At 47.1% G+C, this 26977-nt stretch overlaps 1 protein-coding gene across 1 annotated transcript in view; it reads left to right on the top strand.

Annotated features, from left to right (window-relative positions):
- Nucleotides 1–16313, top strand: part of ATXN7 (ataxin 7) — a 92486-nt gene extending 76173 nt beyond the window's left edge. The window contains exons 5-11 of the mRNA XM_068982889.1: nt 1097–1356; nt 1819–1901; nt 6442–6707; nt 8131–8329; nt 8634–8755; nt 12838–13828; nt 16296–16313. Of these exons, the coding sequence (XP_068838990.1) occupies nt 1097–1356; nt 1819–1901; nt 6442–6707; nt 8131–8329; nt 8634–8755; nt 12838–13828; nt 16296–16313 (1939 nt within the window). The remainder of the gene's footprint in view (nt 1–1096; nt 1357–1818; nt 1902–6441; nt 6708–8130; nt 8330–8633; nt 8756–12837; nt 13829–16295) is intronic.
- The last annotated feature ends 10664 nt before the right edge of the window (nt 16314–26977 follow it).

Below are 26977 nucleotides of genomic sequence, written 5' to 3'. Positions count from 1 at the left end.
TGGAGGGTATGCCATACGTATCAGTCCCAAGGTCTGATAACCTGGTTAATCTTTGGGCAGCGGCCAGCACCTGCTCTTGTGCACAGACCTTGCCAGCTTGGAGAGGCCATGGCATCTTATGGTGTCTCTGCCACTGTTGGGCTGCTCCAGGTACAGCTGTTTGGTGCTGTTTGTCCCGGTTGCTAAGCCCCCAGCCTCCACTCATCTGTCAGAAGCGCAAGTACAGCGGGCTTGGCTTTCGTTCCTGGAGCTGTCAGAGCGCCAAAGAATATGCCAGTGCAGCGTGTAAGTCACTCGCCAGCTTCACAGCTGTTAGAGCACTGACTGCGCTGGACAAAATGTACAAAACCTCACTGGTCCAGATTTTCTGTATCTGTAGCTGGGCTTTAGATGGGGACCAGGCCACCTGTTAGCTTTGAAGCAGTGTTTGCCACCCAAGTGACAGTATCAGGAAGACGCCAAGAAAAGTCAGTTCTTGGTTAGTGATCCAGGTGTTCAGTGCCCACGAGCTGGGTGCCAGGCGCTGAGATTCCAGGCTCCTGTCGGGAAGCCTGCTTCAGGGTCTGGAGAATTACCGCTTCAGTGACATGTCGTGTCCTAATTAAATCTGGATCTTCCTCGTTGACAGGGGCAGAGAGGCTCTTCTTGTGGAAATGTTCTCTAATTTCAGTTGCTCTCTTCTCTACTCACTCGTTTTACTTCATTTTGATGGATCAGTTCTTAAAAATGACAGTTCTCAAAAGATGTCCTCACAGGGTCCTGCAGTAGTCTCTGGTCCTTTGAGACCTTTCCATATTTTGCTGCTTGCAGGAGTTGCATTGGGTAACAGGCTCATGTGTAAGACTGTTCTGGAATGATGAAAGGCCACGTAAATGTGATGGTTCCTCTGGAGTTCTCTGCCTCCCCAGAAAGGCTTATGGATAAAGGTTCGCTGAGTTTTCTGCGTAGTCCTAGCAAATTGTCCCAGGGTGCCTTAGGGAACCTAGCGCTGCATGGCACACAGGTAGACCCAGGTTCTGCCTCACCCCTCTGGCTTCCCAGTCGCCTGGGGCTGCAGGGCACTCAGGTGCTGGTGTTCTCACTTCCCCTATGACAGCATGACGCCTTCTGTCAAAGTGGAGAAGATTCATCCGAAAATGGATGGCACACTACTGAAACCCGCAGCAGGGCCCGCCTGTCCTGCTCCTGCGAGCTCCTCAGTCAAGCCTGGCCTTAACTGCCCCTCAATACCAAAGCCAACCTTGCCTTCACCTGGACACATTCTAAATGGCAAAGGGCTTCCTGCACCACCTGTTCTGGAAAAGAAGTCAGAAGATTACTCCAATAACAGGAAGTTTTTAAATAAGAGATTATCAGGTAACTTCATAATTTTTTTCTCAGTATTTCTTTTTGTATTAACTGGGCACTCCTGGGGGAGCAAATTAACTATTATTAGAAGTCCTCCTTTTAAAACTAGCCAACTCCAGCTTTCAGATGAAGTTCCATAAGTTGTGTCCTTGACCTCCTCCTCCTTGGTTTTAAAGTGCACGTGTGTGTAGGTGACGTAAAAGTAGCTTTCTAGTGGCGTGTTCTTGAATGGAGTAGTGAGGAATGCTGGCTCACATAGTCCCTCTCCTTCGTCTGGTGACTAGAGTGCCCATCCTCTCAGTGATGTCGCGACTTTTTTTTTCAGTGCTCAAACATTTCTTCCATTTATTGAAAATGTGGTAGATTTGCTTCAAGTTATAATTTTCCTGAAATAAGAGAATCACAGATTTCTATTTTCAGAATAAACAAAGGAGTGTTGAACCCATTGTAATGTCTGTGTGCTTTTGACAGAAAGAGAGTTTGATCCTGACATCCACTGTGGGGTCATCGACGTCGACACCAAGAAGCCCTGCACCCGGTCTTTGACATGCAAGGTAGGGAGGGGCCCTGGGGAGAGCCCAGTGCTCTGGGAAGCTAGGGGGCGGGGCTGTGCAGCACTGCCCCCCAGGTCTCTCTCACCCACAGGGCCTCTGTTCTGGTGACTTTCCTGGATTTTTAAGGGCGGTGTTGGCTATGTTTTGATGGAGAACACCTCCAATTCAGAAAACATGGGGCCTGTTGTTATAAACTGCTGTTCTGAACTGCCCCCAGTGAGCATTGTTGTTTCCAAGAGGATGGTGTTTTCCCCTAATTAATCTGTTATCTTCAATGCCTTTAATTTGAGAGGCTCCCCGTTATTGTATTTTGAAGTGTATTGACATAGGATACATCCAGAAATTTCCTTTGCATGTATGGGTAGTTTCTTAAAATGTTTGTGTGATTCTTAAAATGTTTGTGTAATCTCTGGTTCTTAATTTTACAGCTATGTAAAAAATCTGTGACTTTGAGATAGTGTTATTTTTTTTAGTTTTAAAAAACCTAGGTCACATGTAATCCTGTATCTGTGTGTGCACACACACACACACACGTACGTATATCTGTGTGTGTATACATATATATCAGTTTGCTCAGTTGTGTCCAACTCTTCGTGACCCCGTGGACTGCAGCACACCAGGCTTCCCTGTCCATCACCACATCCCTCTTGGAGCCTGCTCAAACTCATGTCCGTTGAGTCAGTGATGACATCCAATCATCTCATCCTCTGTCTTCCCCTTCTCCTCCCGCCTTCAGTCTTTCCCAGCATCAGGGTCTTTTCCAATGAGTCAGTTCTTCGCATCAGGTGGCCAAAGTATTGGGGTTTCAGCTTCAGCATCAGTCCTTCCAATGAACACCCAGGACTGATCTCCTTTAGGATGGACTGGTTGGATCTCCTTGCAGTCCAAGGGACTGTCAAGAGTCTTCTGCAATGCTACCGTTCAAAAGCATCAATCACACACACTACGAAAATGTAGATTCTCCCTTTCTTCCCTGAGTTTTCCTTAGAAAACTCAGCCAGTGTGCTCATGAGAAGGTGGTGTGTTTACTATAAAATTAGTGTGGATGTAGGGGTGGCTTCAGTAGACCCTCTATGTAAGTGAGCATATATCCTTATGTCCCCAGCTACCTTGCAGATGGGTTCAAAAAGGATTCAGAATCATTGCCTTGAAGTAATTTTAAAGCCATTGTTTGGAGAAGGTTAAAAATTAGAGAAGTTAGTGGTGTTCACTACAAATTAATAAAGTTTTTGATGTATTATAGTAAATTTTATCAAGGATTATGTTTGAATAAAGACATTCAGGTTCTACTTCATCCACTAAACAGTGGAAGAATATTAAGATCTTCAGAAATGAGAAATGTTATTTCTAGATAGTTCTTATTAATATTTAATTTTAGTGTAGGTTTTATCTTGCACCAAGGTACTGGATATTTTGAGGAAATTGATTGGTCAAGAGCACCTTTAAATATCTAATTTTTAAAGAATTATGGATCCTTTTCTCTGAGGAAAACATACATACACGTGCATGTTCTGAATTTTGCATTTTATCACAGAGGTCATTCCACTTCAAATTCACCTTTGACTCTCCCAGTTAAGAATTCCTCAGGACAAGTTGCTTTGCTTTCTGTCGTATTAATTGAACCCTTCGAATGGCGTGTTGTTGATGGTAGCCATTTGAGCTCTGTTACACTTCTGTCCCATTCAACGTGAGCGGTCCCTCAGCCCTGCTCCACACTGCATCACGCTTGCCAACCTCGGTCCACTCTCTCCCTGCCTACCTGACTCTCACACATAGATTCAACGTGAGCGAGCCCCCAGCCCTGCTCCACACTGCATCACGCTTGCCAGCCTCTCTCCACTCTCTCTACCTGACTCTCAGCCACATAGATTTCTCAGTGTTGTGATAACTGTGGTTAGTGAAGGATGCTTACTTCACCCAGGATGCTCTTCTTTAATTATCTATGAGGCATGCTGATGAACCAAAAGCTCTATCAACTCCAGTTCTGCAAGGGGTTTGCCCAGTCTTCTTCCTGAACCTTCAGTGGCTTTATGTGGCTCCTGCCTTTTTCTCCCATCTTTTCAAGTTGTGCTTGTCCTTCATGTGTTCTGTTAAGGGGTCTTGACGGTCTAGCAGGGTGCTTAGCCTCTTTTTGCATTCGCATGTATCCTCACCCGGGCGGGGCATGAGTGCAGCATAGAACTGGCGGAGGATACAGCAGGGCGACTGGCCTGTCTGGCATAGACGCCCATGCTCTGCTCTCGTGGTCTGTGGGCCAGTGCGTCTGCCTTTCCCTCCTCTCTCAAGCCGCAGGGCTGAACACGCTGGAGCGCCCCGCTCAGTGTGCCCCAGCTGCCGTCTAGGTCTCTGTTAGGCCGAGGCCGCTGTCAGGGCATCTGCCGCTGCCCACTCCTGGCATTCTGCCGTCTGCCTGCCGCCCTCTCCATCCCCTCCTCACTTCCTCATCTGTCCAGTGTTCTGCCCTTGCACTTTCATATAGGTAGACCTGGGCTCCTCTCCCTGTAGAAACAGTTACTGCACATGCATGTGGTCACAGACCTCCCTCTGGGCCTCAGGATGCAGGCTTGAACAAGGCCTGGCTCCTACCCTTAATGGTAAAAGTTACCTCTGATGAGTAATACGGAGAGGCCAGGGTAGTTGCAATCTTCACTAGGGGAACTGAGTCGGGGAGGCTCCTTCACCTTAGGACCACTAGGCTGAACTTCTTGGGGTTTGTCTGGGCAGAAAAGGGGTGGAAGAAACAGCAGAGACAGTCAGTGTGAAGGCTATGGGAGGAGGGCAGAGCAAACAGCTTAGGGTCCCCAGGGCAGCCTGGGGGTGGGCAGGAGACGCAGGAAGCAGCACCTGGTGCCAGAGGCGTGGCGAGCAGGGAGCACGGGTGTTAGGGCAAGCCGGGCCCCGGGCCGCCTCACAGTGGGTCTTTATCTGTGGGCTTCAGACAGTTCCCACAGAATTCTGATGGGCAGCGTCAGAACTGTTGTAATCAGACAGTTGTAATCACAGTTGTAGTCAGACGGTTCTTCAGAGCCCAGTGGAAATGCTATTTACTCTTCAAACCAAGCTTGGGAAATATCCATCATCTCTGCCTACTTTTTTCACTCAGTCTTGCCATGCTGGGCACCAGGGGACGCTCAGAGATGAGGAGTGGCTTCTCCATCATCTGTCTGGAGAGACAGGCAGGTGGACCAGTGACATCGTACATTCATCTGTTCATTCAGCGCGTATTGGAGGGCCGTTATTTGTATCTGCTTTTTGTTTGAGGCATTGATGGTGTGCCAGGTGCTGTCCTAGGTGTTTGCGCAGTGGTGAACAAGACAGGTTCTTGGCTTCATTTGGGTTACTTTCGGATATGTTACATATTAAAGAAAAACAAGTAAAAAAAATTTTTTTAAGCCCTACTCATGTTTCTAACTATCTGTGCCAGGTTACATTTGAGCAGACATAGTTGCAGTGTAACTGATAAGGACTAGGTTATGTTACTGAATTGCAAAAGGGAATGAGAAGTCTAACTGTCCTTAAATCCTTCACACTGTAGTGTGGACAGTGAGCACACAAAAACGATCATTTGTAGTACTGGGGTGACATGGATGAGGGAAGGACTTGACTCACTCATATTTGGGAGGTATTATTTGGGCCTCTGTGGTTAGTGGCGCCTTGCATTTTTTTTTTTTTTTTCAAACCAACAGGGGTCCTGACATTAAGCAGTGGTCAGGTTTACTTCACCTTTCTTCTTCTCAAGAGTAATTCCAAATTTCTAAAGATGTGACCATTTTTGATTCTGAGATTACAGATTGTCTCCAGTTCCAAAAATGCTGTCTGTCCCATTTTCTTGATTTCCATAGTGAGTGCATGTTCATGGGGTTTCAAGCTGCTGTGCATCTTTTCCTGTTCACAGTCTGTCTTCTCTTGGATTCACACTCTTTAATGCCCAGATCTCCCTCTGCCGCATCAGCCCCTGTTTCTCGGGTGCCTTGAGCCGCTTCCTCTGTCCTTATGACATTGTCACTGGAATAAAGAAGCAGTTGTATTTAATTTTTACTCTCTGGCAGTTACTGGATGACTTTCTGATACATGTTTTATGGGATGTATTATCCCATAAAAGGGAAGTGTTTCTTCCTTTTTAATACTGACAACTCTAAGTGGCCCAAGAAGAGACTTTCTGGTAGAGTTGGTGACAGTCCTGATCAATGAATTGCTCCAGTGACACAGAACTTAAGGACCTGTCACCTGTTTGTATCGACTGTCTGCCCCTCAGTTACACACCGGGTGGCATGGTTGACTTTTTTTCCTTTCTTCTGGTGGAAGTGACATCACCAGATTCTTATGCATTTGGAGCCTGGAATATCTGCTTCTAGCTTTAAAAAAATAAAATTCATACTCTTAAGGTTTTTCCCTTATCAAATGCCAGGCAGCCTTTGATAGTGCTAACGGTCTAGATTGCTTTTTTATTGGCATTGGTGTTCTTTGATATATAATGTTAAAAAATTATTAATGACATTCCTCCATTTCTCTCTGTTTTGTCGTTGTTTCTGGTGTGTAGACACATTCCTTAACCCAGCGGAGGGCTGTCCAGGGTAGAAGAAAACGATTCGACGTGTTGTTAGCCGAGCACAAAAACAAAACCAGGGAAAAGGAATCGATTCGCCATCCGGACTCTCAGCAACCAGCGCAGCCTCTCAGGGACCCACATCCCATCCCTCCTAGAACGTCACAGGAGCCACACCAAAACTCTCACGGAGTGATTCCCTCCGAATCAAAGCCTTTCATAGCTAGTAAACCTAAACCTCACACCCCCAGTCTTCCAAGGTAAGCCGCATCCTGCAGCTCTCTCCCTCCTTCAGAGAACAGATATGCAGCCTGTAGAGTCCTGGTGTGTCATGCTGTCAAGGACAGGCACCAGGCTAGTTGTGAGAAGAGGGCGTGTTTTCTAATTGGGTTTTATTTTAAGAGGAAAAAAAATAATTGTTCATCAGTGAGTTTCAACCAGGGCTCTTCGTGCCAAACACAAGCAGCAGAGTAAAGCTGGAGCTTCCTGCTCCAAGTGCATGTCTCCTGACCACACAGAGCAAGGCTGAAGCCCGGTCCTGCCTGTAATAGCGAGGCGGACACCTCACCTGGTTCTGGCACCAATTTCCCATTCGTGTGTCTTGCTTCTTGCAAAATACAGCAGAAGGGATTCTTGCTAGGGCTAGGCATTGAGCCTGAGTTTTTATAACATCTGTTTACATGTATCTTCATTCATTCATCTGGGACTCTGGCCGGAATGCACACTAGGCTTTGGAGCTGTGCAGTGAGCAGCAGGTCAGAACTTAGCCACATCCCTCAGACACAGTGATGATGGGCTGAGTATATGCCATTTAACCAAGTTCAAGTAAAGGACTTCGTATCCTGAGAGAAGGGAGAAGGCACAGATACGGAGGGTCTTGTGTCTTGACCATCAGTAGTGAGGCCTTCTGCTTAGGAAAGTGCCGACCCTTGGCTGCAACCGTTTCGCCTCACATGTCCGATTCTTGAAATGGTCGCATGAGGGGTGGAAGTGCCTCCCTATGGAAACCTGAGTGTGTGCCTGAGCTTGTCCCCACATGAGCCCCTTGGTTCTAAATAGCACAGTGGAGGAGTGTTCTGAGCAGGTGCCCCAGAATGTGCCCAGGGCCAGGCCACTGATCCTTAGCAAGTCCTTTCTTTGGCCACCTTTTCATTAAAGTGTCACCATCTAAAACAAAGTGGGCTTAACTCTAGAAGTATCAGGCCTTTCTGTGTTGGCAAAGCACACTACTGTCCATGAGTCACACATTCCAGATACCCACATCAACCCACCTTTTACCACCTCCTGTCCCTGTTAAGTTATTTTAGAGCACGTTACCTGTAATTTCATTGATCACCTTAGTAACCCAGTTCCAAGTGAAATGTGAAGAGGAATCAAAGAATTTGCTTAAGTTCCACATGCATCTCGCCTTTTTGGGGGAGAATAGGAAGACCAGGTGGGAAGGAGAATGGTTGTAAGTGACTTTGATTAGACCTGGCAGAAAGCTCCATTTGACGTTGTGTGGTTCAGGAGAGAGACTCTTCACTCCAGGCACCCCGGATCTGCGTCTGTGTCCCCAAGGGCTAGTGGTGGCGCCCAGAGCTCCTCTGGTGGTTTTGGATACATGGTTGTATCTGAGTCGAGGCGGCTGATTCCCAGACATGTGGTGTGATCTGATCAGTGCTGCACTTTCTGCTCACCAAGGCCTCCAGGCTGCCCTGCTCAGCAAGGTGGGAGTGCCCCCATTGACCCTCCTCCAGTCCATGAGTCTCCACACCCTCCCCTGCCTGCCACTGAGCCAGCTTCTCGGTTATCCAGTGAGGAGGGAGAAGGCGATGACAAAGAAGAGTCTGTTGAAAAACTGGACTGTCATTATTCAGGTCATCATCCTCAGCCAGCATCTGTAAGTTCCATACCGGCCCCCGTGCCGACCCTCCCCACACAGCAGGGACAGGGCAGCGCCGGGGGGCGTGCCGGGGACCGTAGCATGCCCTCATCCGTGTGGGTTGCCCCGAGGCGGCATGCTCTCTGGCGGGCGCGTCTGCTGCTGCTCCCAGTCTCTTCCATGATGCTCAGGGCTAGGCATTGTCACGTTCATGCTTCACAGCCCGTGGTCCTCAGTCAGTGCTGTCTGTCCCGGCCTATCCTTCCCGGGCCGTGCACCCTCAGAGTCCGCGAGCCCAAGTGTGTGCTTTCTTTCTTTGCAGTTTTGCACATTCGGGAGCCGGCAAATTGGAAGAGGCTATTACGTGTTTGACTCCAGGTGGAACCGGCTTCGCTGCGCCCTCAACCTCATGGTGGAGAAGCATCTGAATGCGCAGCTGTGGAAGTGAGTGCCTGTCCACCACCTCTGGGGCGGGTGGGGGCTCGGGGCTGCCTCCTCTTCATCTCTTACGGGGCTGATTGAAGGAAGGTCGTCATCTCTCTGATGAATGTAAGGGCTTGACCAGCCCTGGAGGAAGGGCCTTCATCATTCATCCATTCACTCCTGCAGCAGATGAGTCTCATTCTCGGTGCTGGGGTTTTAGGCCGAGGGGCTCCCAGATGGATGGAGCTCAGGTTCTCGGACAGGAAGAAACGTGAAAGCCAGTCAACAGAAAACAGACATCATAGCTTGTCATAAGGGAGAATAACAGAAATGCTCATAATCTGTATCTCTTATTGAGATTACTGTAGGCCGGACACCGTAGCAAATACAGTTTTCACAGCTCCAGGCCAGAGGGCTTCATGGAGAACCTATGTGAAGGGGCCCTTGAGCCGAAATGAGTGATTGACAAAGAGTAGTCATGGGACAGGCGAGGAGGAGTGGGTTCCGTGCAAGGAGAGCAGTGCATATGAAGCTCTTAAGTCAGAAAAGAATGTGGCTTATTTGAGAATGAGCGAGGAGTCTCTTGGAATAAGAGGAGATCCGAGAGGTCGGATGACAGCAATTTAGAGCCCTGGGGAGAAGGGTTTCAGGCAAAGGAGCTGTTTGCTCTGGCTTTCAATTGAAAGTAAGGCGATCGTGTTGTATGGCCTTACACATGCTCCTGTTTCCCCAATGTGATTTTAAGTTGAAGAGGAGTTCCATGGCCCCAAAAGTTTATTAACCCAGTCTTTCTGAAAGGAAAGTTTTTGTTATTGCAGGACTTCTCAGAGCCTTTAATGAGTGCTGCCCATTGTAACTCTCAAAACATAGGATGATATCATATATAATGTGGACTGCCTGTCACTCTTGTGACCTGGGAGCCTGTTTTAGGGGAGCGTCTGGGAGACTAGTGTCAGATTGAACTGACTTTGGGAAGCGCTGAGCTTTGTTAGGGGGGCTGTCCAGTAGTACATAGTCATCCCACATCCTCCCTTTGGGCATCATTTACCCCTAGTGCCTCCCTGAGTAGACTCTACGAGTACATCTGTTTGCCTCTCTGCTTGTGTTTCCTATTATAGTCAGAGGAAGTTGTCAGAGACCTTGGATAGTCCATGATCCAGAGGACTGTCTCTATGGTCATTAGTAGGGCTTGCATTGTTCATAGTGCAGACCAGCCCCATGACAGTGTTACTCTGCTTTATTTCATGTTTGTTCCTAGTTCTTACTCGATAAGAGCTCTAATGAAGTAACAGTACTCTGACCCAGAGACAGACTTGGGCAGTGGTTGTTGGGATATTTTTTTGGTGGTGGTGGTGGTGGTGGGCGGGGGGGTGGTTGCCTCGGATCAGACAACTTTAAGATGTGTGAAATCTCAGTTTCTTTCCTGGTGGGACCTGGAGAGCTTACTGAAGTTACAGATCTGTGGGTTTAACGTACTCGTCAGGGTTACAGATCTGTGGGTTTAACGTACTCGTCAGGGTTTAGAAGATAGAAGAATCCTGGGGATTCCTATCCCTGTTACATTGATGAGTGGTTTACGGCCAGGGTTTGGGTGAGAGACTTGCAGTTGGTTCTTGGTGGCTCCTGTGGAGAGACATCTTGGCACTGTGATGTCTGAAGTAGCAGGTCCTCTGGCTGATTGCTGTTCCGTCTCTCTGCTGTGTCACAATCTGCCTGCCTTATCAGTCACTTGCTCCCAGTGAGGAAGAAACTTTCTTTCCATTACCATGACCTTTGATTTTTAAAAAATCAGTTCAGCAGAGACAGACAGGCTGCTCAGTGATGAGCTGGCTTACAGGCCTGGGGTGGGTAGGAGCTTGGAGAGAGGGGCCAGGCCAGATGCTTGAGGAAACGAGTGTTCTCAACATGGGAGTGAGGGGGGCTGGTGCAGGCAGCCAGGATTTGCCAGGAGCGGCTCAGCACTTCTCAGCAGAGGAGAACTCCTCTTGAGGTGGCGTCTTTGAGGCACTCAAGGAGCCTCCTGACGCGGTCCGGGCCCCATGCCCTGGCACAGCTGCGCGTCCTCTCTCCTGTGAGGAGCCCCAGCACTGTCCTGGGCCCTCGTGCTTCGGTTGCTGTGGTAACCTGGGGACGCGGGGAGGGCTGTGATGGCAGCGGCTGTCGTCCGCAGCGTGTGGAGGCTCTGAACAGCGGCGAGGGCAGGCTGCTCTCGCTGACTCCGACCTGCGTGCTCCATCTGCTGTCTGTGTGCCACTACCGGGGCCACAGTGGCACCAAGGACGGGCTGGGATGGTTATCAGGTTTTGACCTGAGTTTTCTTCGTTTTTAATTTTTAAGACCGGCTAAAAAAGGAAAAGTGGATACAAAGAGGCACAGAGTAAAAAGTTTTACTTCCCCTGATTGCTGTGCTCCTGTTTTCCACCCACTCCTCACAGACAGTTTTATTAGTTGCTTGTATGTCTTTGGGTTTATTCATGCAAACATAGATCAGTATGACTGCCTATTCTTTTTTTTTTTTGGTCTCTTCTTTATGCAAAAGGTAGGAAATGATTTGAAAGAGCTTTTTAATGAGAAACTAGTAATGTTATCCAGAGTCCACATCCCTGCCCCTGTGGAAGCCTTTCATTTTCCCCAGGTTTGGTTCCAGCAGCCTGGCCTTGAGGCTCCGTCCTCCTAAGCCGCCTGGTGGCCATGAGACGCCACTGCACCCAGGGAGCAGGGTTTCAGTCAGGGCTTCGCACAGGTGCCAGTGCCCTCGGGGTCTTGCTGAGATATAAAGGAGGTCTAGGGTGGGGCCCAGGGACTCAGCATTTCCAAAAAGCCTCTCCTGTAATGTCAGTGCTTATCCTTCATGAGTGACATGGGGATAGAAGCCCAGCTTCTCAATCAACCTCAGCATCTGGAGAGATCTAGAAGTGACTAGTGCCGGACCCCACCCCCGTGATCCTGGTGTGGCCTGAACGCCATGGGTGTTTATGACGTGCAGCCACGTTTGGAAGCACAGACTCAGAGTAGGAGCCACACTCTTGCTGGGGGAGGGTTTTAAGGCTGGTGTGAACACTTGCAGTCATTTAATTCCTTTCATGAATAGCTGTAGTTCTTCTCAAAAATCAGCAAGGGAGATTTGGCAGCAATCTAGGCCAGCTCTCTGACTTGAAGGTTGAGGACCGCTGCTGGTAGTTGGATCAGCCAGCGCTGCGCCGTGAAGTTTGGGGCAGGGCAGTCTTGGCAGCTGACTTCCAGTCAGGCCACTCGCTGTTTTGCTACCTGAGTGTTAATTATGCTATAGGGCTTTTTGATATTTTGGTGCTTGTTAGGTTTTAAAAGTCATAGCTAGAATAGAAGTGGGGAGGGTCCCTCATTTGACTGTTCGAATAGATACCCAGATAGTATTATCAGAATCCATTGTCAGAACACTGACCAGAAATCCCCTGAGATTTGGAGCTTCCCAGCTCTTCAGGCAGCATCTGGGACCTGGCAGTTGTTACTAACTAGTCTGTCCTTCCTTTTTCCCCATTTGTTCGTGAGTTCTCTTAGTGTTTGAGTGCCTTTGCGTTCTAGGCACTGTGCTGGATGGACAGTAGCAAATCGGCTGTGAATTGCTCCATCTGCAGAGACACTGGACAGTGATCCTTGGTCACGCTTTTTAAAATGACCAGAGCCTTCCCAAGTCCAGAAATGGGGCAGAGTGGGAAGTAAGCACGTTAGGAAGGTCATATTTCCTAAGAAAGTGATGATGGGCCAAAGCGGAAGGATGAGCAGCAGTTGGGGTGGCAGTGTCTCAGGCAGAAGATGCGTGAGGTCTAGCGTCACGACCTGGTTTAGGAAGAAGGAAGACCAGTAGCCAGAACCGGGGCGCTCGGGGTGCCGGATGGAAGGGTGTGGTGTGAACCTGTGGCCCCAGCGCATGGACTTGAGGCCAGTGTTCTCAGAGCACAGCAAAGTGAGAAGAATTTGGAGTGGCACTCCTTGTGGCTCAGCATCTTGGCGCACTCCCTCTGACCAAGGGGTGTATTCAGTGCCAGAGGTGAAGGAGGTCTCCTTCTGAAAGCTTCCGCGAAGGGCCATGGTGGACGCTGCTCATGCCCTCTTCTGTTTTGCAGGAAGATCCCGCCCGTTCCCAGTACCACGTCGCCCGTGTCCACACGTGTTCCTCACCGGACAAACTCTGTGCCGACGTCACACTGTGGGGTTAGCTACCTGGCAGCAGCCACCACGTCGCCTTCCCCCGTCCCGCTCTCGTCCACCTGCGTCTCCCCCAGCAGTAAGTCGGTCCCAGCTCACGGAACCACACTGAACGCCCAGCCCGCCGCCTCCGGGGCTGTGGACCCTGTGAGCAGTATGCAGTCCAGACAAGTGTCTTCCTCCTCCTCCTCCCCTTCCACGCCCTCCGGCCTGTCCTCCGTGCCCTCTTCCCCCATGGCCCGGAAACCTCAGAAGCTGAAATCCAGCAAGTCTTTGCGGCCCAAGGATTCTTCTGGTAACAGCACGAACTGTCACAATGCCAGTAGCAGTGCCAGCGGCGGCTCAGGAAAGAAACGCAAAAACAGCTCCCCACTGCTAGTTCCCTCGTCCTCCTCCTCGGCATCCTCGTCCTCTTCTTCTCATTCCATGGAGTCTTTTAGGAAAAACTGCGTGGCTCACTCGGGACCTCCCCACCCCGCAGCAGTAGCCTCTGCCCCAGGCATCAGCCTCAACTGTGTGGTCAGCCGAGCGAACTCACTGGGTGGCCGGCATGAGCAGCCGGGGTGCCGGGGCACCTCCGGCGGGAACCCCTGCGAGTCCATCAAGAGGATGAGCGTCATGGTCAACAGCGGCGATTCCACACTCTCCCTCGGCCCCTTTGTGCACCAGGCCGGCAGCGAGCTGCCCGTCAACTCCCATGGCGCCTACCCGCACTCGCACACTCCTCTGGACAAACTCCTAGGAAAGAAAAGAAAGTGCTCACCTGGCTCGAGCAGTGTCAACAGCAGCGGCGGCAGCAGCAAGCCCACCAAGGTGGCCAGACTGCCGGCCGTGAACAACGTCCACATGAAACACGCGGGCCCCAGCCCGGCGGCCCCGGGGCTGACGAACAGCTCCCTCCTCCATCAGGTAGGACAGGGCCTGGGGCCACCATGGGGAGGCCCATGGCCTCTCCCTTGACATGGTTGATCAACTTGGAGATCTGTGCGGTCGGTTTGGTGGGTTTGCCTAAAAGCAAGTGTCCGGCTTCACGGTGTCTTTTAAGAAAAGGCCGAGTTGAAGGCCAGATGAAGGTCACACGGGCGCCTCTCTGCCAGACTCTGTGATGACTCGGAAGATGCTCCTGGCTAAGGAGGCCACACCAAGTGCATTTCAGCAGCTGGGGTGGTGGACACCGTCCTGCGTGACGGTGGGGCCCTCCCTGTCCTGGAGCGCAGTCCTCTCGTACGTTTTTCTGAAGAAAGCTGGGCGAAAATCAAGCTGGTGTAGAAAGGGATGATTTAAATTTGAAAAAGGCTGTTATATTTTTCCCATCAAAGAGTTTCAGGTTTTCTTGTCAATTCCCCCCCTCTGTGTTCTCCTCCCTGTTTTCCAAGGAGGCAGGGAAGCAGAATTTCACTATGGCAGAGCAGAAGACTGATATCTTATTGACGTTAACAGGTTGAAAAGAAACCTGCATGTGACCTGTCTCTAGAAAAGGGCTTGTCGGGCATCGGATTCATTACTGACCGTGGTTTCTCTGGCTGTGTCTTGTCTCTTCCCCACTCCTCCTCCGGCTGCTGTTTGCTCCCGTAGCCAGTTCCTCCACCTTCCTCTTTCTTCTGTCCAGCTCCTCTCTCACCTTGTTGTTTCATCCAGCAGAGTACTTTCTGTCCTTGCTTACAAGCAGGAATTTCAGCAATGTCACCCTCAGAGCTCTGCTTTAAAATGTGAGGCTCTTTTTGTTTTGTTTTGTTTTCCCTTCCTCATCTTCAAAACTGAACATAAATGTCAGACTAGAACTTGTCCAGAAAATACCAAGAAGTTTCTTCATGAGGCAGAAGTTTCCCTCAGTATATGTGTGAATGAAAACTCGGCGCCAAAGGTGTGGGGAAAATAATGACGCATGAATTTCAGTAGCAGCTGCTTCAATTCTTCTCTTTGAGCCACAAATACATATGGGCTATTTGTGTGTCATTTGGGCCTTTGAACAGGATTCCTGGACAAGTGAAAACTTCTTGATGTGTAGTTTAATGATAAGCATAAAAATGCACTGCAAACACTGTAAGAATCGATCCCTTAGTAATACCCTTGTGAGCATAGTTTCCCGATTCATGTGAATCCTGGGAGGGAAGAAGTCCGACCGCACGTACCCCTGTCACGGAGCGGGCCGTCTTCACACAGAAGCCGCTGCAGACCCGACCGCCCCCGGTGTCGGGGCAAGGTGAAGAACTGGGGAGTGGGCGCCTCATCTGCACAGAGCAGCGACTCCCAGAAACTTGCTCTAATTTCAGAGAGAAACTGTGCATCTGAACCTTCATGAGAAATTCACCATTTTCCAAAGCTCTGTAGTTTTTTTTTTTTTTTTTTCATTTTGTCTTGATCTGGTGAAGCCCACACATCTGTCAGCTAAGTTTGGCTCAGGAGCTACCAGTTTGCCACCTCTCATTTCCACCATCTGAGGAGGACTACGTCCCCCTTGGACAAACAGCCTATGTTTGGGTTCTTTTCCTTAAAAGCAGTTTCTCGTCATGTTTGTATTTGAGAAAGGTTTTTTCTCTGCAGTGGAATACGTTCTGTTACGCTACACAGACTCGGTGGGCGGGGGGTGTGGGGCATGGCTACAGACCACAGGATGGACAAACTGCCCAAAAAAGTATTGCATATTTTTACATCCCTGATCATTTAGCTGCGAGAGGGAATCAGTAGCTTTCTTCAGACTATCAAAGGGACCCATGCCTCCAAAATGCTGTACAGAAGTCTGCTCTTAGACCACTAGGGGCCTGAGCTCGCTCTTCTCCATGGAGCAGATTTTAGAGCCGAGATAACTGGGCTGGTTTGAGTCCCTTCAACAACAGAATCGGGGACCTGCTGGGGAGCCTGGGAGATATTGCTGAGTGCCCGCCCAGCCCCTGAGTCAACTTGTGGGCTCTGCCACCAAGGACCTAAAAATAGCTCACTGCAGGCCAGCGAAGGCCAGAGTCCCCTCTCCCTGCCTCCCCTCCGCCTTGGGTGTGAGCTTTCACACCTGTGTGCTGGCCCATTTGACCTTGTTCACATCTCAGTTGACAACCTGGAAGCGCCTCAAGGAAGCAGCATCCGTAAATAGAACCAAAAGGCAAACATGTGAGCCTTTTCTCTAAGCTAGAAACCCAGGCTGCATCTCTTCTGGACTGTTTTCTGAGAGCCAGTCTCTTAGAAGGATTGTGCCCAAGGTCGTTGGAGACTGCTGAAAGCTAAAACCAAGTTCTCTAGCTGCCTGATCCTGGCACAGCCTGGGCAGAGGAGACATGAGCGGCGCATGGCCTTGGGAGTACCTTGTTTAGAATCAGGGCAGGGCTGGGGACAGCTGCTTACTTACCTTTCGATGTCTCCGCAACCCCCTCTGTTTTGAAAGCCAAAGGCCCGTCCCTGACAGCTGGAAATAGCATGGGGAGGAATAATGTGGACACTTTTGACAAGTAACACCTCCACTCAGCACTCTGAATTCCACAACACCTTTGAGTCTGTTTTCCCAGCCTCCTTTGGGTCTCGAGGGTAGAAATTTGCCGGGCCGTTGTTTTAACAAGGATGCCCCTGAAGCTTTGTCTGTACTCGTTAAAGGACACTGGATCAAGTCCAGCCACCAAGTTGCTTTTATCAGCGTTAGAGTGGTCTGGATGGCTTGCTGCCATCTGTGAGAAGTTCCTGTCTTGTTGTTGAACCTGCAGCATATCACCAAGCCGCTCTTGGAGGAGGTTGGCTGGCGCAAGTGTCTTGGCAAGAGTGTGACTGTAGTCTTTTCTCCCTCCCTGCCTCCCTCACTCTCCCTGCCTAGGTCTTCCCTCACCCTGGCATCTGTAGGTCCCAGGTCCCTCCCCAGCAGTCAGATACCGTAACTGGAGAGACCTCTGGGGGCAAGCAGAGCTGCACCCCGAACAGCCCTCTGGAGAAGGGAGTCTGGGGCTAGGTGTTAACCTCAGGGGTCTGGAATGGAGTTGTGCACGTTAGTGTGAGGCGCCGTGATAAAAGAGCCTGTGTTTCCGCCCAGCCTTTTGCCAGTAATTCTAGATCAGAAGCCGTCAGAAGTTTTTCATGTGTGAACTGGTTTAAAAGCCATTGATGGCCAGAGAGCAAGGATACACCAGTGTAGAGGCTTACTTTTCATGGTACAAAAGCAATTCTGTGTTGAATTTTTTTTTAAAACTGCAGACAATTTTGAGAATGGAAAGCCAAATTTTGGTGGGAGGGGGCAGATAAAAATCACCATGGGGGAAAATTTTCCACGATTTCCAAAGAGATTGATTTTTTTTTTAAACCTTTGTTGTCGTGTTAAACAATATGATTAGGCCAGATGTCCTGCCCAGGCTCCTGTTTTTAAAAAATTGCCTTTGTATCGTGAAATAACTGGGATGCAGCAGAATCTGTCATTCACCGAGTCACTGGAATGCTTAAATGTTTCCAGGGCGCTCTGCGTTACCCTCACCCTCTTTGGATACCGTCCTGAGACTAAGTGTAAATTTCTGCTTGGAGCACACCCCGTGTTGTGTGTATCTACACCCCACGTCCAACCACTGCACACGCTTCTGTGGCTGCCACTGAGGTGGGCGGCAGGCACCCCGGGCGGGGTGCAGGTGACAGTGCCCATGTGGAGGTGGCGGGGTGCCCCTGGACACACCTCCCTTCTTGGGATTAATGCCTGTGATCTTCCTGAGGGTTTCTGAGACCACCCACCCTCCCACCCCCCACCCACCCAGAATGGTTTTCCTAGTACTTAACCCCCAGAGAAAGAGTTTGATAGGTTAAGGCATCTCTGCCTGAGAAGGTGCCATTGAATTTGAGGGGATGAGCTGGAGTTTTTCAATAGTTGATTCCACCAGCAGCTCCTGAAAGGAGAACCAGGCATTTCGCTTAGAGGAACACAGGAAGTTGCCAAACCACAGGGTAAATTTCCCAAGGCTCCGATCATGGCCCCAGGTAGAGCCAGGACAGAGCCAGTCAGTGCATCTATTTTCCTTACAATTCTTGGGTTACAAACTTCAGATTCAGGGAATTTTCAGTCAACCACAGGTAGAATGAATAAATACTTGGTTACCAGCCTAATAATGTGAATCGCTACAGAATTATTATGTAAGATAACAAAGTTTATGGAGATACTTTAGCTATAAATTGATGTAAAATACTGATTCTTTTTTTAAAGGAAGGGGAGAACAGTATCTTGTTCAGTTATTATGCAATCAATTAGTAAATGTTTTTAAAATGATACTGTAAGAGAGCTTGTAAGAAGAGAGCACAGATGGGCCCATTTGGTATAGTTAGGAGAGGTCGGTCTGGTTTTTCATCCCAGGAGAGGGAGAGGAGGTAAGAGGAAATCAGAACGTACCTAGCTGATTCCTCAGTGACAAGTGCAATGGGGGATGGGTAGAATTTATTTTCAGAGCCAAGGGGACTTGATGGTTATAAATAAAGTTGCTTTTAGTGATGGAATTGTAGACAGATCATGTTGTTCCAGAAGATGTGAATAGGACCCATGATAGAAAGTTGACTCAGAATAATGTAGATATTTAGATAAGCGAATCTTGATCCTTTGATTTCTTAGATTGAGGTTTTAATTTCATTATTGTCTCCCGGTAGTACACAGAGCATCGGGATTAGGAAATTAGCCATTTTGGACTCTGCCTGCCACAAACAGACCTATTCTAAACAGTGCTATTAAATTTTAGACTGTTCAAATATTTTTATTTTCTCCTACAACTACTTTTTACTATAAATGAACAAGACCATTTAAAACACGGGAGTACAAGTATTTTTTTGAACTAAATTAACTTGCAGAAACCAAATTTGCAGTGGTTGGGTTGTTTCTAGACAGATTTTGGTATCAATTTAAAACCAAGATAATTTTTATATTCTTTCCAATAGAATTTCGTGACAACTCCTGCAGTTTTCTTAACTTACAAAAAAAGAAAAAGTGCTGCAATGATGAACAAAGAATTATACAAAAACCTACTTTTGTATCTTTATTTTGGAATTTCTTGTTCTATTATAAATATGGAAGTATCCCTATTTGAGAAGACATATTTTGTTAAAAATGAATTGTACATATTTAAATATGTATTTTTGCACAGGTCTTTTTTTCTGATATCCTGTTTTGGTACAATTGAGATCATCTAGTATTTATTTATTAATTAATAAAAGTAAATACCTTTTTATAATTTGAAGTGGTTCACTGCCAAGCCAATAGTTCTAGGACCTGCCTCCTTTACCATGTAAGGGACGCCTCTGTTCTGTGAAAGTCTTTTGTCCCTTTCAGTGTCTCGGGAGTGGATTCATGCAGATGAAGTGGGCATTGCTTCTCCCTAGTTGCTTGATTTCCCTATAGACTACATGTAACAAGTGACACACTGCTTTTCTTTTGTTATGTGTGAGAGTGAGTGTGTGTGTGCACGCACGCGTACATGTGTATGTGTGTGCCCCGAGCACACGGGTGTTAGTATGTGACGTGATTAAAACTAATGGGAAAAACACAAAACTGAAAGTGCCTGAACCTAGTTTTAAGCTTAGACAGATTCTTTAAAGACTTGAATGTTCAGTTGAACTTTTTTGGAGTTTGCTTTTTCCACCTAAATATTGTTACTTAAATTTTAGGGGAGGAGTTGAAAACCACCAAATGCTGGTAATTTTATAAGGTATTTTAAAATCAAGACCTTTTGGTTCACAGGAATTCAACTGGCGATGAATTGCCAAGTGGCACCAAGGGTTACAAATCTTCTGTCAGCCAGCAACTTACATAGCATGTCCGTTTTGTTATTCACTCGTGAAATGCAGAGTTTAAAATAGAATATTTAAAATATTTTGTATTCCAAAAAATATAATACAGAGTACCTCTGAGAACATTGAAAAAAATGTATAATTTGAAAAAATGTAACTTATAAAGGCAGCTGTCTTCCTGCAAGAGTTCTGTTGCCAAGGAATTTCTTAATGTCTGTCATTCTGTCCTGTGGGGGGGGGATGGGGGGGCAGTTGGGCTTTGGAAAAATGATTGTTAAAATTTCATTATGTTTAGCAGAAAAATAATAATTTTTACATTTTGTGTAAAACCTTTTACATTTTCAGATCATTTAAATGAGCACTACATACTGTCAGTGTGAGTGTAGGGCCTTGAAAGCATTTTGCCGGTTTCTTTCTTTTTTTTTTTTTTCCCCTTTGAGCTTGGTTATAAAAGCAATCTCCTGTTTAAAATGTGTGAATAGTTTGATCATTTGTACACATAATCAAGAGCATCTCAGCTGGACTTTTTGTTGGCTGCTGTATAGAACATGAACAAATGTCAAGGGATAGAAGATTACTTTGGATATTTAAAAGAGAAGAAATATATAGTCTATTTGTTTTGTAACAAGTTCTGTAAATAAAATAATTTATACTATTTATAAGAAAAGTTGTGCTTTGCTTTATGAGAAATTAGTTTGTGGAACAAACATGTTAATGGGCAATAAAACTAGGATTTCTCAATAAATAAGGTTGCCTGCATGAAATATTTCACATGTTTCTGCCTCGTTGTGATCCTGAACCTCTTCCAATCTAGTCTGACTCCTCATTTTTAACATCAGACACCCTTGTAAAGCCCCTTCCTTCAGCTTCCCTCCCATGCAAGCTACAAACTTTAAGGGCTTAAGATGTTTCCCTTCTTGGGCACAAAACTTCATCTTGGGTAAATTAATAACTGGGTAAACAGTGAACACAACTGTATTCTCGCCCTGTAGGTTTATCAGCAGAAGGAAATCGATAGGTTGAGAAATGCATTCTATTTGTATTATTTGATGGCATGTGGTCAGTTTTGATTACAGGTAAGTCTGCGTGTGTGTGTGTGTGTGTGTGTGTATTTAATTATTATTTTATATTGGAGTACAGTTGATTAACAATGTTGTGTCTGTTTCAGGTGTACAGCAAAGTGATTCACTTATATGTATACAGGTATCGTTTTTCAAATTCTTTTCCCATTTAGGTTATTACAGAATATTGAGGAGAGAGGTAAGTTTTTATCCCAAGTGGGTCTGGTTTCTTTCTTTCTTGCTTACATACCTTGTTCTCTGGCAATATAAGTGTATTAGTATTAGGCACAGCATAATCTTTCATCTCAAGAAATTTGGCCATTTTTATCATTTGCAAACCATTCTTAAAATTCCAAATTATTTTTGTTGCTTAAAAGACTAAGGGAAGCAATGGATTTGTGGACTGGAATAAAGGTGAGTAATTACAGAAAGGGGTCAGGCTAGCTTCAGTCCCCACTGCCCTGCTCCATGGACTTACATTCCATCCTTAGATCAGCTGACTGTTCAAACTCATTCTTAATAAATTCCCTATAGATAACTCCTTTCACTTTGGATGTCCCCCTTAAGCGTCCCAGGAGAAGGTTCAATCACTCATCTTCTCATGCTTTTCTCACTTCTGTTCTCTTGCAGGTAACCTGACTGGGACAGCAGAAGATTATCCCAGTTCACCGACCAGGGGATTGGCAGTTTTGGATCTTGACCTGAAGGAATCAACCGGCAGAAAGGCAGGTGAGGTCGTTCTAGGCAGAGGGAGCAAAGTGGGCCAGCATAGGTGTGAAGGCACACAGACTGAAGGATGGTTCTGGCTGAAAGGGAGGGGGCCCACAGGGTTGGAGAAGATGGCCCCAGATTGTTCAGGACCTTACATGTCAGGGGGCCCGCATCCTTAGGAGCATGCGATTTAACCAGATGTCACTGTCAGAGCCCAGAGATTTCACACCAATCCTAGCACATTGTAGCTGCCAAAGGTAAAAGCCATTCACATCTGTACTGGCGACTGTGGAAAATCAAAGAAGCACTTAAATCTCTTTCCCTTTTTCTCACATTTTCACTCTCGCCTGATCTCTATCTTTAGCCTTTACTCTCCACCCCGTCAAGTCCTCCTCATAAAACTCTGCCCTGAATCAGACCTCAGGTTCTGTGCCTTCTGACTCCAATGTCTGCTCTCATGATCCTCTCTTTCTCATAAGAAACACTTGTTCCTATTGCAAGTGGGATGTATTAAATGAGTCTAATATGTATATTTTAATCTCTACCACATAGGACCTTCCCAGGTCAGAATGGGCAGGTGAGGACAGAATGGACAGATGAGAACCTTGGGACAAAAATAATTGATAAAGCTGTTGTAGTGATCCAGGTAACAGCTATTACGTTTCTAAACTAAGACAGTGACCATGTGGATAAAGTGAAAACTTACTCAAGGATCTTTTAAAGGTAAAACTAACAGATTTTGAGGTCTCATATGGGGAAGAGGGAGGCTAAAGTAATTTAGAGATTTCTGGCTTGGCCAGGTTGGTTGAGCCTTAAATGAAATACCTGCTGTGGTGATAGAAAACAAAAACACTGCAGTGAATTTGAGTTGCCTGTGTAATACCCAGTGGCCATATATATGTACAGCCTGGAGCTTAAGAGACAGATTTGAGCATAAAATAGAATCATAGGGTTGCGTTTCACTGGGAGTGGATGACTTCACCTAGGAGAAATAGGCAGCAATCTGACTTGTTATCAGTTAAAATAATGCTCATCGGGTTGGAGGCCTGAGGCCCCAGATGTGGTGGTGAGCACTTCGCATCCCTTCTCTCTCTCAAATCCCCTAACAGAGTACGTATTTCAGTGCTACTGCTCCTGCTGATGAGCAGCTTCTTAAAAGCTAAGTCTCTCTGTCCCACAGTGCCAGCCTTTGAATTCAGGGTTGTCAGAGCAGCAGTTCTTAATCTTCTTTTTTCCTTTCTATAGAGTCTCAGGATCACATGAAAGAAATCATAGCTCTGTCTGACAGAGGCATGAGCACCCCACCTTCTATGTTCCCTTTCCATAAGATTTCTTAAGATTTCACAAACTTAAAGCCCATGTTCCATGGCCAGAGAGAGAAGACAGCCCAAAATGAAACCCTGGAAAAGAGTGTTTTGGTGAAGACAAACAGAGGCAACACCAGAGACATCAGGGACGGCAGAGAAGGATGCAGCTGAGTTGGTTTAGTTAACAGTTTAGACCGTTTTATATTATTTATCAACCCTATCCACCCACTTAGGTGGTTTTTTTTTTTTTTTTTTTCCTTCTGCTTCTTTCTCCAGGATAACTGGAATCAGTATTGAGATGAAACGTTAGACCCTGGCCTGGGCAGGGAGGCTGCTGAAGAATTAAAAATATGAGTGTGGCCAAGTGACGGCCTCATCTGGGTACTCAAGAAAGAACGGGAAGCTGCCATGTAAGTCCATGCAGGCCCCTAAAGATGCTGTATTTGCACTTTCCCTCTTACATCTTATTATCCTCCTCCTAGGTAACTTGTCTATGATCAGACCGGTTAAGGGATTCGTTCAGAGTTACGGAGCACAGTCCATGTTCAGTTTTATATGGCCAGTAGTGAAGAAGGGCTCTCTGTGTCCAAGACAGATCCAGAATTAGCACGCTGACACACGACTAGGCCAGGAAACAAAGGCACAGGACAGTAGGGTCCAAGTGGCAGTGCAGGTTTCATTTTCAAAAGCAGGGCTGTTCAGAGGTGTTTGTGATTCCTCGGTCCTGAGTGAGACCCTGATGGTGGATAGAAGGGGCGTGGAGGAAAATAGCGCCAGAGTGAAGGCTTGGGAAGTGAGCTGTCGCTGTACAGGTTGTCTTTTCCAGAGGTGTTAGAGTTGAGAGGGAGTCAGAGCCAGCTGCTCAGGTTTGGAGTGAATGGGACATGGTGGCTTAGAGTTCTCAGGGCGGTGAGCACAGTGAGTGCTGGGTAGTGAGCAGCTTCACTGAGAAGGCATTTTGAATGAGGGCGGAAACTTAATGGCCAGCAGAGAACCAAGGCAGTAGGGAACCGTGGACATCATCTTGGCCCCGAGTTCCTGAGGTGTAGATGAAAGATATCCTCTAAGCCAGAGGGTTTCAAGAAAAGTAGAGTCCTCAAAAACCTAGTATAGAGTTTTACCAGTACCCAGCTAACCTGCCTCTTGAGAAACCTGTATGCCGGTCAGGGAAGCAACAGTTAGAACTGGACATGGAACGACAGACTGGTTCCAAATAGGAAAAGGAGTCCGTCAAGGCTGTATATTGTTACCCTGCTTATTTAACTTATATGCAGAATACATCATGAGAAATGCTGGGCTGGAAGAAGCACAAGCTGAAATCAAGATTGCCAGGAGAAATATCAATCACCTCAGATATGCAGATGACACCACCCTTATGGCAGAAAGTGACGAAGAACTAAAGGGCCTCTTGATGAAAGTGAAAGAGCAGAGTGAAAAAGCTGGCTTAAAGCTCAACATTCAGAAAACAAAGATCATGGCATCTGGTCCCATCACTTCATGGCAAATGGATGGGGAAACAGTGGAAACTGTGGCTGACTGTTTTTCTGGGCTCCAAAATCACTGCAGATGGTGATTGCAGCCATGAATTTAAAAGACCTTTACTCCTTGGAAGGAAAGTTAAGACCAACCTAGACAGCATATTCAAAAGCAGAGACATCACTTTGTCAACAAAGGTCCATCTAGTCAAGGCTATGGTTTTTCCAGTGGTCATGTATGGATGTGACAGTTGGACTATAAAGAATGCTCAGTGCTAAAGAATTAATGCTTTTGAACTGTGGTGTTGGAGAAGACTCTTGAGAGTCTCTTGGACTGCAAGAAGATCCAACCAGTCCATCCTAAAGGAAATCAGTCCTGAATATTCACTGGAAGGACTGATGCTAAAGCTGAAACTCCAGTTAGTACTTTGGTCACCTGATGCGAAGAGCTGACTCATTTGAAAAGACCCTGATGCTGGGAAAGATGGAGGGCAGGAAGAGAAGGGGACGAAAGAAGATGAGATGATTGGATGGCATCACCGACTCAACGGACATGGGTTTGGGTGGATTCCGGGAGTTGGTGATGGTCAGAGAGGCCAGGCGTGCTGTGGTTCATGGAGTCGCAGAGTCGGACACGACTGAGTGATTGAATTGAACTGAACTGAGAGTCCTCAAAAACCTAGTATAGAGTTTTACCAGTGCTAATAATCCCAGTGATTGCAGAGGCTCTTTGGAAAAGCAGTTCAGAGAGGGTTGATACAGTTGTCAGGGCGCCACCTGTTGGTAGTGTTGACTAAGTGATCACTTCTACAAGGCAGTGTCAGGATTTATGATACATAATTGCTGGAATGAAGGCTGACTCATTCACTAGCTAGTTGTACCTTCTATTTCTTACATCCAGTCTACACAGGGAAGATGATGCCGTTACAAGAGATTTCTGAATGACAGGACATCTCCCTCCCCCTTGACCATGTACTTCAGGGTTATATTGGCCTGGACTGAACTGACATGCATTCCTTATATTTTTTTTATCACTCCTTTTCAAAGCATTTTAGTTGAAGGATGATTGCTTTACAGCGTTCTGTTGATTTCCGCCATGTGTCGACATGAAGCGGCCAAAGGTGTACACATGCCCCTTCCCTCCTGAACCTGCCTCCCACCCATCCCACCTCTCTAGGTTGTCACGGATCGCAAGGTTGAGCTCCTGCGTTATACAGCAGATTCCCACCGGCCATCTCTTGCATGTGGTCCCGTATATGTCTCCATGCTGCTCTCTCAGTTCGTCCCTCCCTCTCCTTCCCGCACCATGTCCGCAAGTGTGTTCTCTGTGTCTGCATCTCCATTGCTGCCCTGCAAGTAAGTTCATCAGGACTGTCTTTCTAGATCTCTCATATATGCGTTAATGTATGCTATTTGTTTTTCTCTTTCTGGCTTACTACTGTATGTAATAGGCTGTCTGTTCATCCATGTCACTAGAACTGACTCAAACGCACTGCCTTTCATGACTGAGTAATATCCCATTGCATGTATGTACCACACGTTCTTTATCCATTCGGACATGTGGGTTGCTCCCATGTCCTGGCTATTGTAAATAGTGCTGCAATGAACACTGGGGTACGTGTGCCTTTTACCATTGTGATCTTCTCAGAGTATATGCCCAGGGTGGGGGGTGGTCCTAAGATGGGGCAGAGGAATAGGACGGGGAGACCACTTCCCCCCCACACAAATTCATCAAAAGAACATTTAAACACTCAAGAGTCTATGGCGAGTAGTGAGATTTCTTGGTCATATGGTAGTTTTATTCCTAGTTTTTAAAGGTCTCTCCATATTGTTCCAACAGCGTGTCACACATGCCTCATATCATTTGTAGGTCTTCAAAAATGGAAGAAGAGTGTACGCCTGTGACTCTCTGCCTTCAAAACCAAAACCAGTGATTACTGGAGCATTTCATGTTTTTCACACAGGAATGTAACTTCATTTCCCCATAGCTGCTCTGAAGGTAAGAGGTTTGTTATTAACAACTGTGAGTTTCTGGAGCATTACGAACATGCAGGATTACCACAGCCTCCTGTCTTTTCATCCTGAAGTCAAGGACCGATGTCAAGTGTCCACTCCTAATCATCTTCAAAAACAGGTTCCCTGCCCCACCTATTTTTTTTTGTTCACTAGTTCTGTCTATGAATTGCACCCTTTTTCCTTTTTTGAAGTGAGGCACAGCACATTCACGGCGTCGTGCCAGTCTCCCTGCGTAGCAGGGTGGCTCAGGTGTGCACATGTGCGCTCTTTTCTGTTACGGTTTATCCCAGCAGACGGGATGCAGTTCCCTGTGCTGCTCAACAGGATCTTGGGGTTTATTCATCCTGGATGTAATGCTTGGCGTCTCCTAACCGCAGGCCCTCACTGCACCATCCCCCGTCTCTCAGCCTTGGCAGCCAGAAGCCTAACCTCCATGTGTGTGCGTCTGTGTCTGTTCTAGCGATAGGTTCACTTGCGCCATATTATAGATTCCACATGTGAGTACTATCATCTTTTATTTGTCTTTCTCATTCGGAATTACTCCACGTAGTATGATAATGTCCAGTAGCATTCATGTAGCTGCAAAAGGCATTATTGCATTCCTTTATAGGGCTTAGTCATGCTCCATTGATGTATATACCACCGTCTGAAGATGGACACTGTGGTTGCTTCTAGGTCTTGGCTAGGGTAAATGCTGCTCCAGTGAATATTGTGGTGCATGTGTCTTTTCTTTTCTCCCCGCTGAGAGGCCCAGGAGTGAGA

Source organism: Capricornis sumatraensis, chromosome 10 (assembly GCF_032405125.1).
Source record: "Capricornis sumatraensis isolate serow.1 chromosome 10, serow.2, whole genome shotgun sequence".
Classification (NCBI taxonomy): domain Eukaryota; kingdom Metazoa; phylum Chordata; class Mammalia; order Artiodactyla; family Bovidae; genus Capricornis; species Capricornis sumatraensis.
Note: the sequence above shows the minus strand (reverse complement) of the source record. Positions and strands in the feature narration are given on the sequence as shown.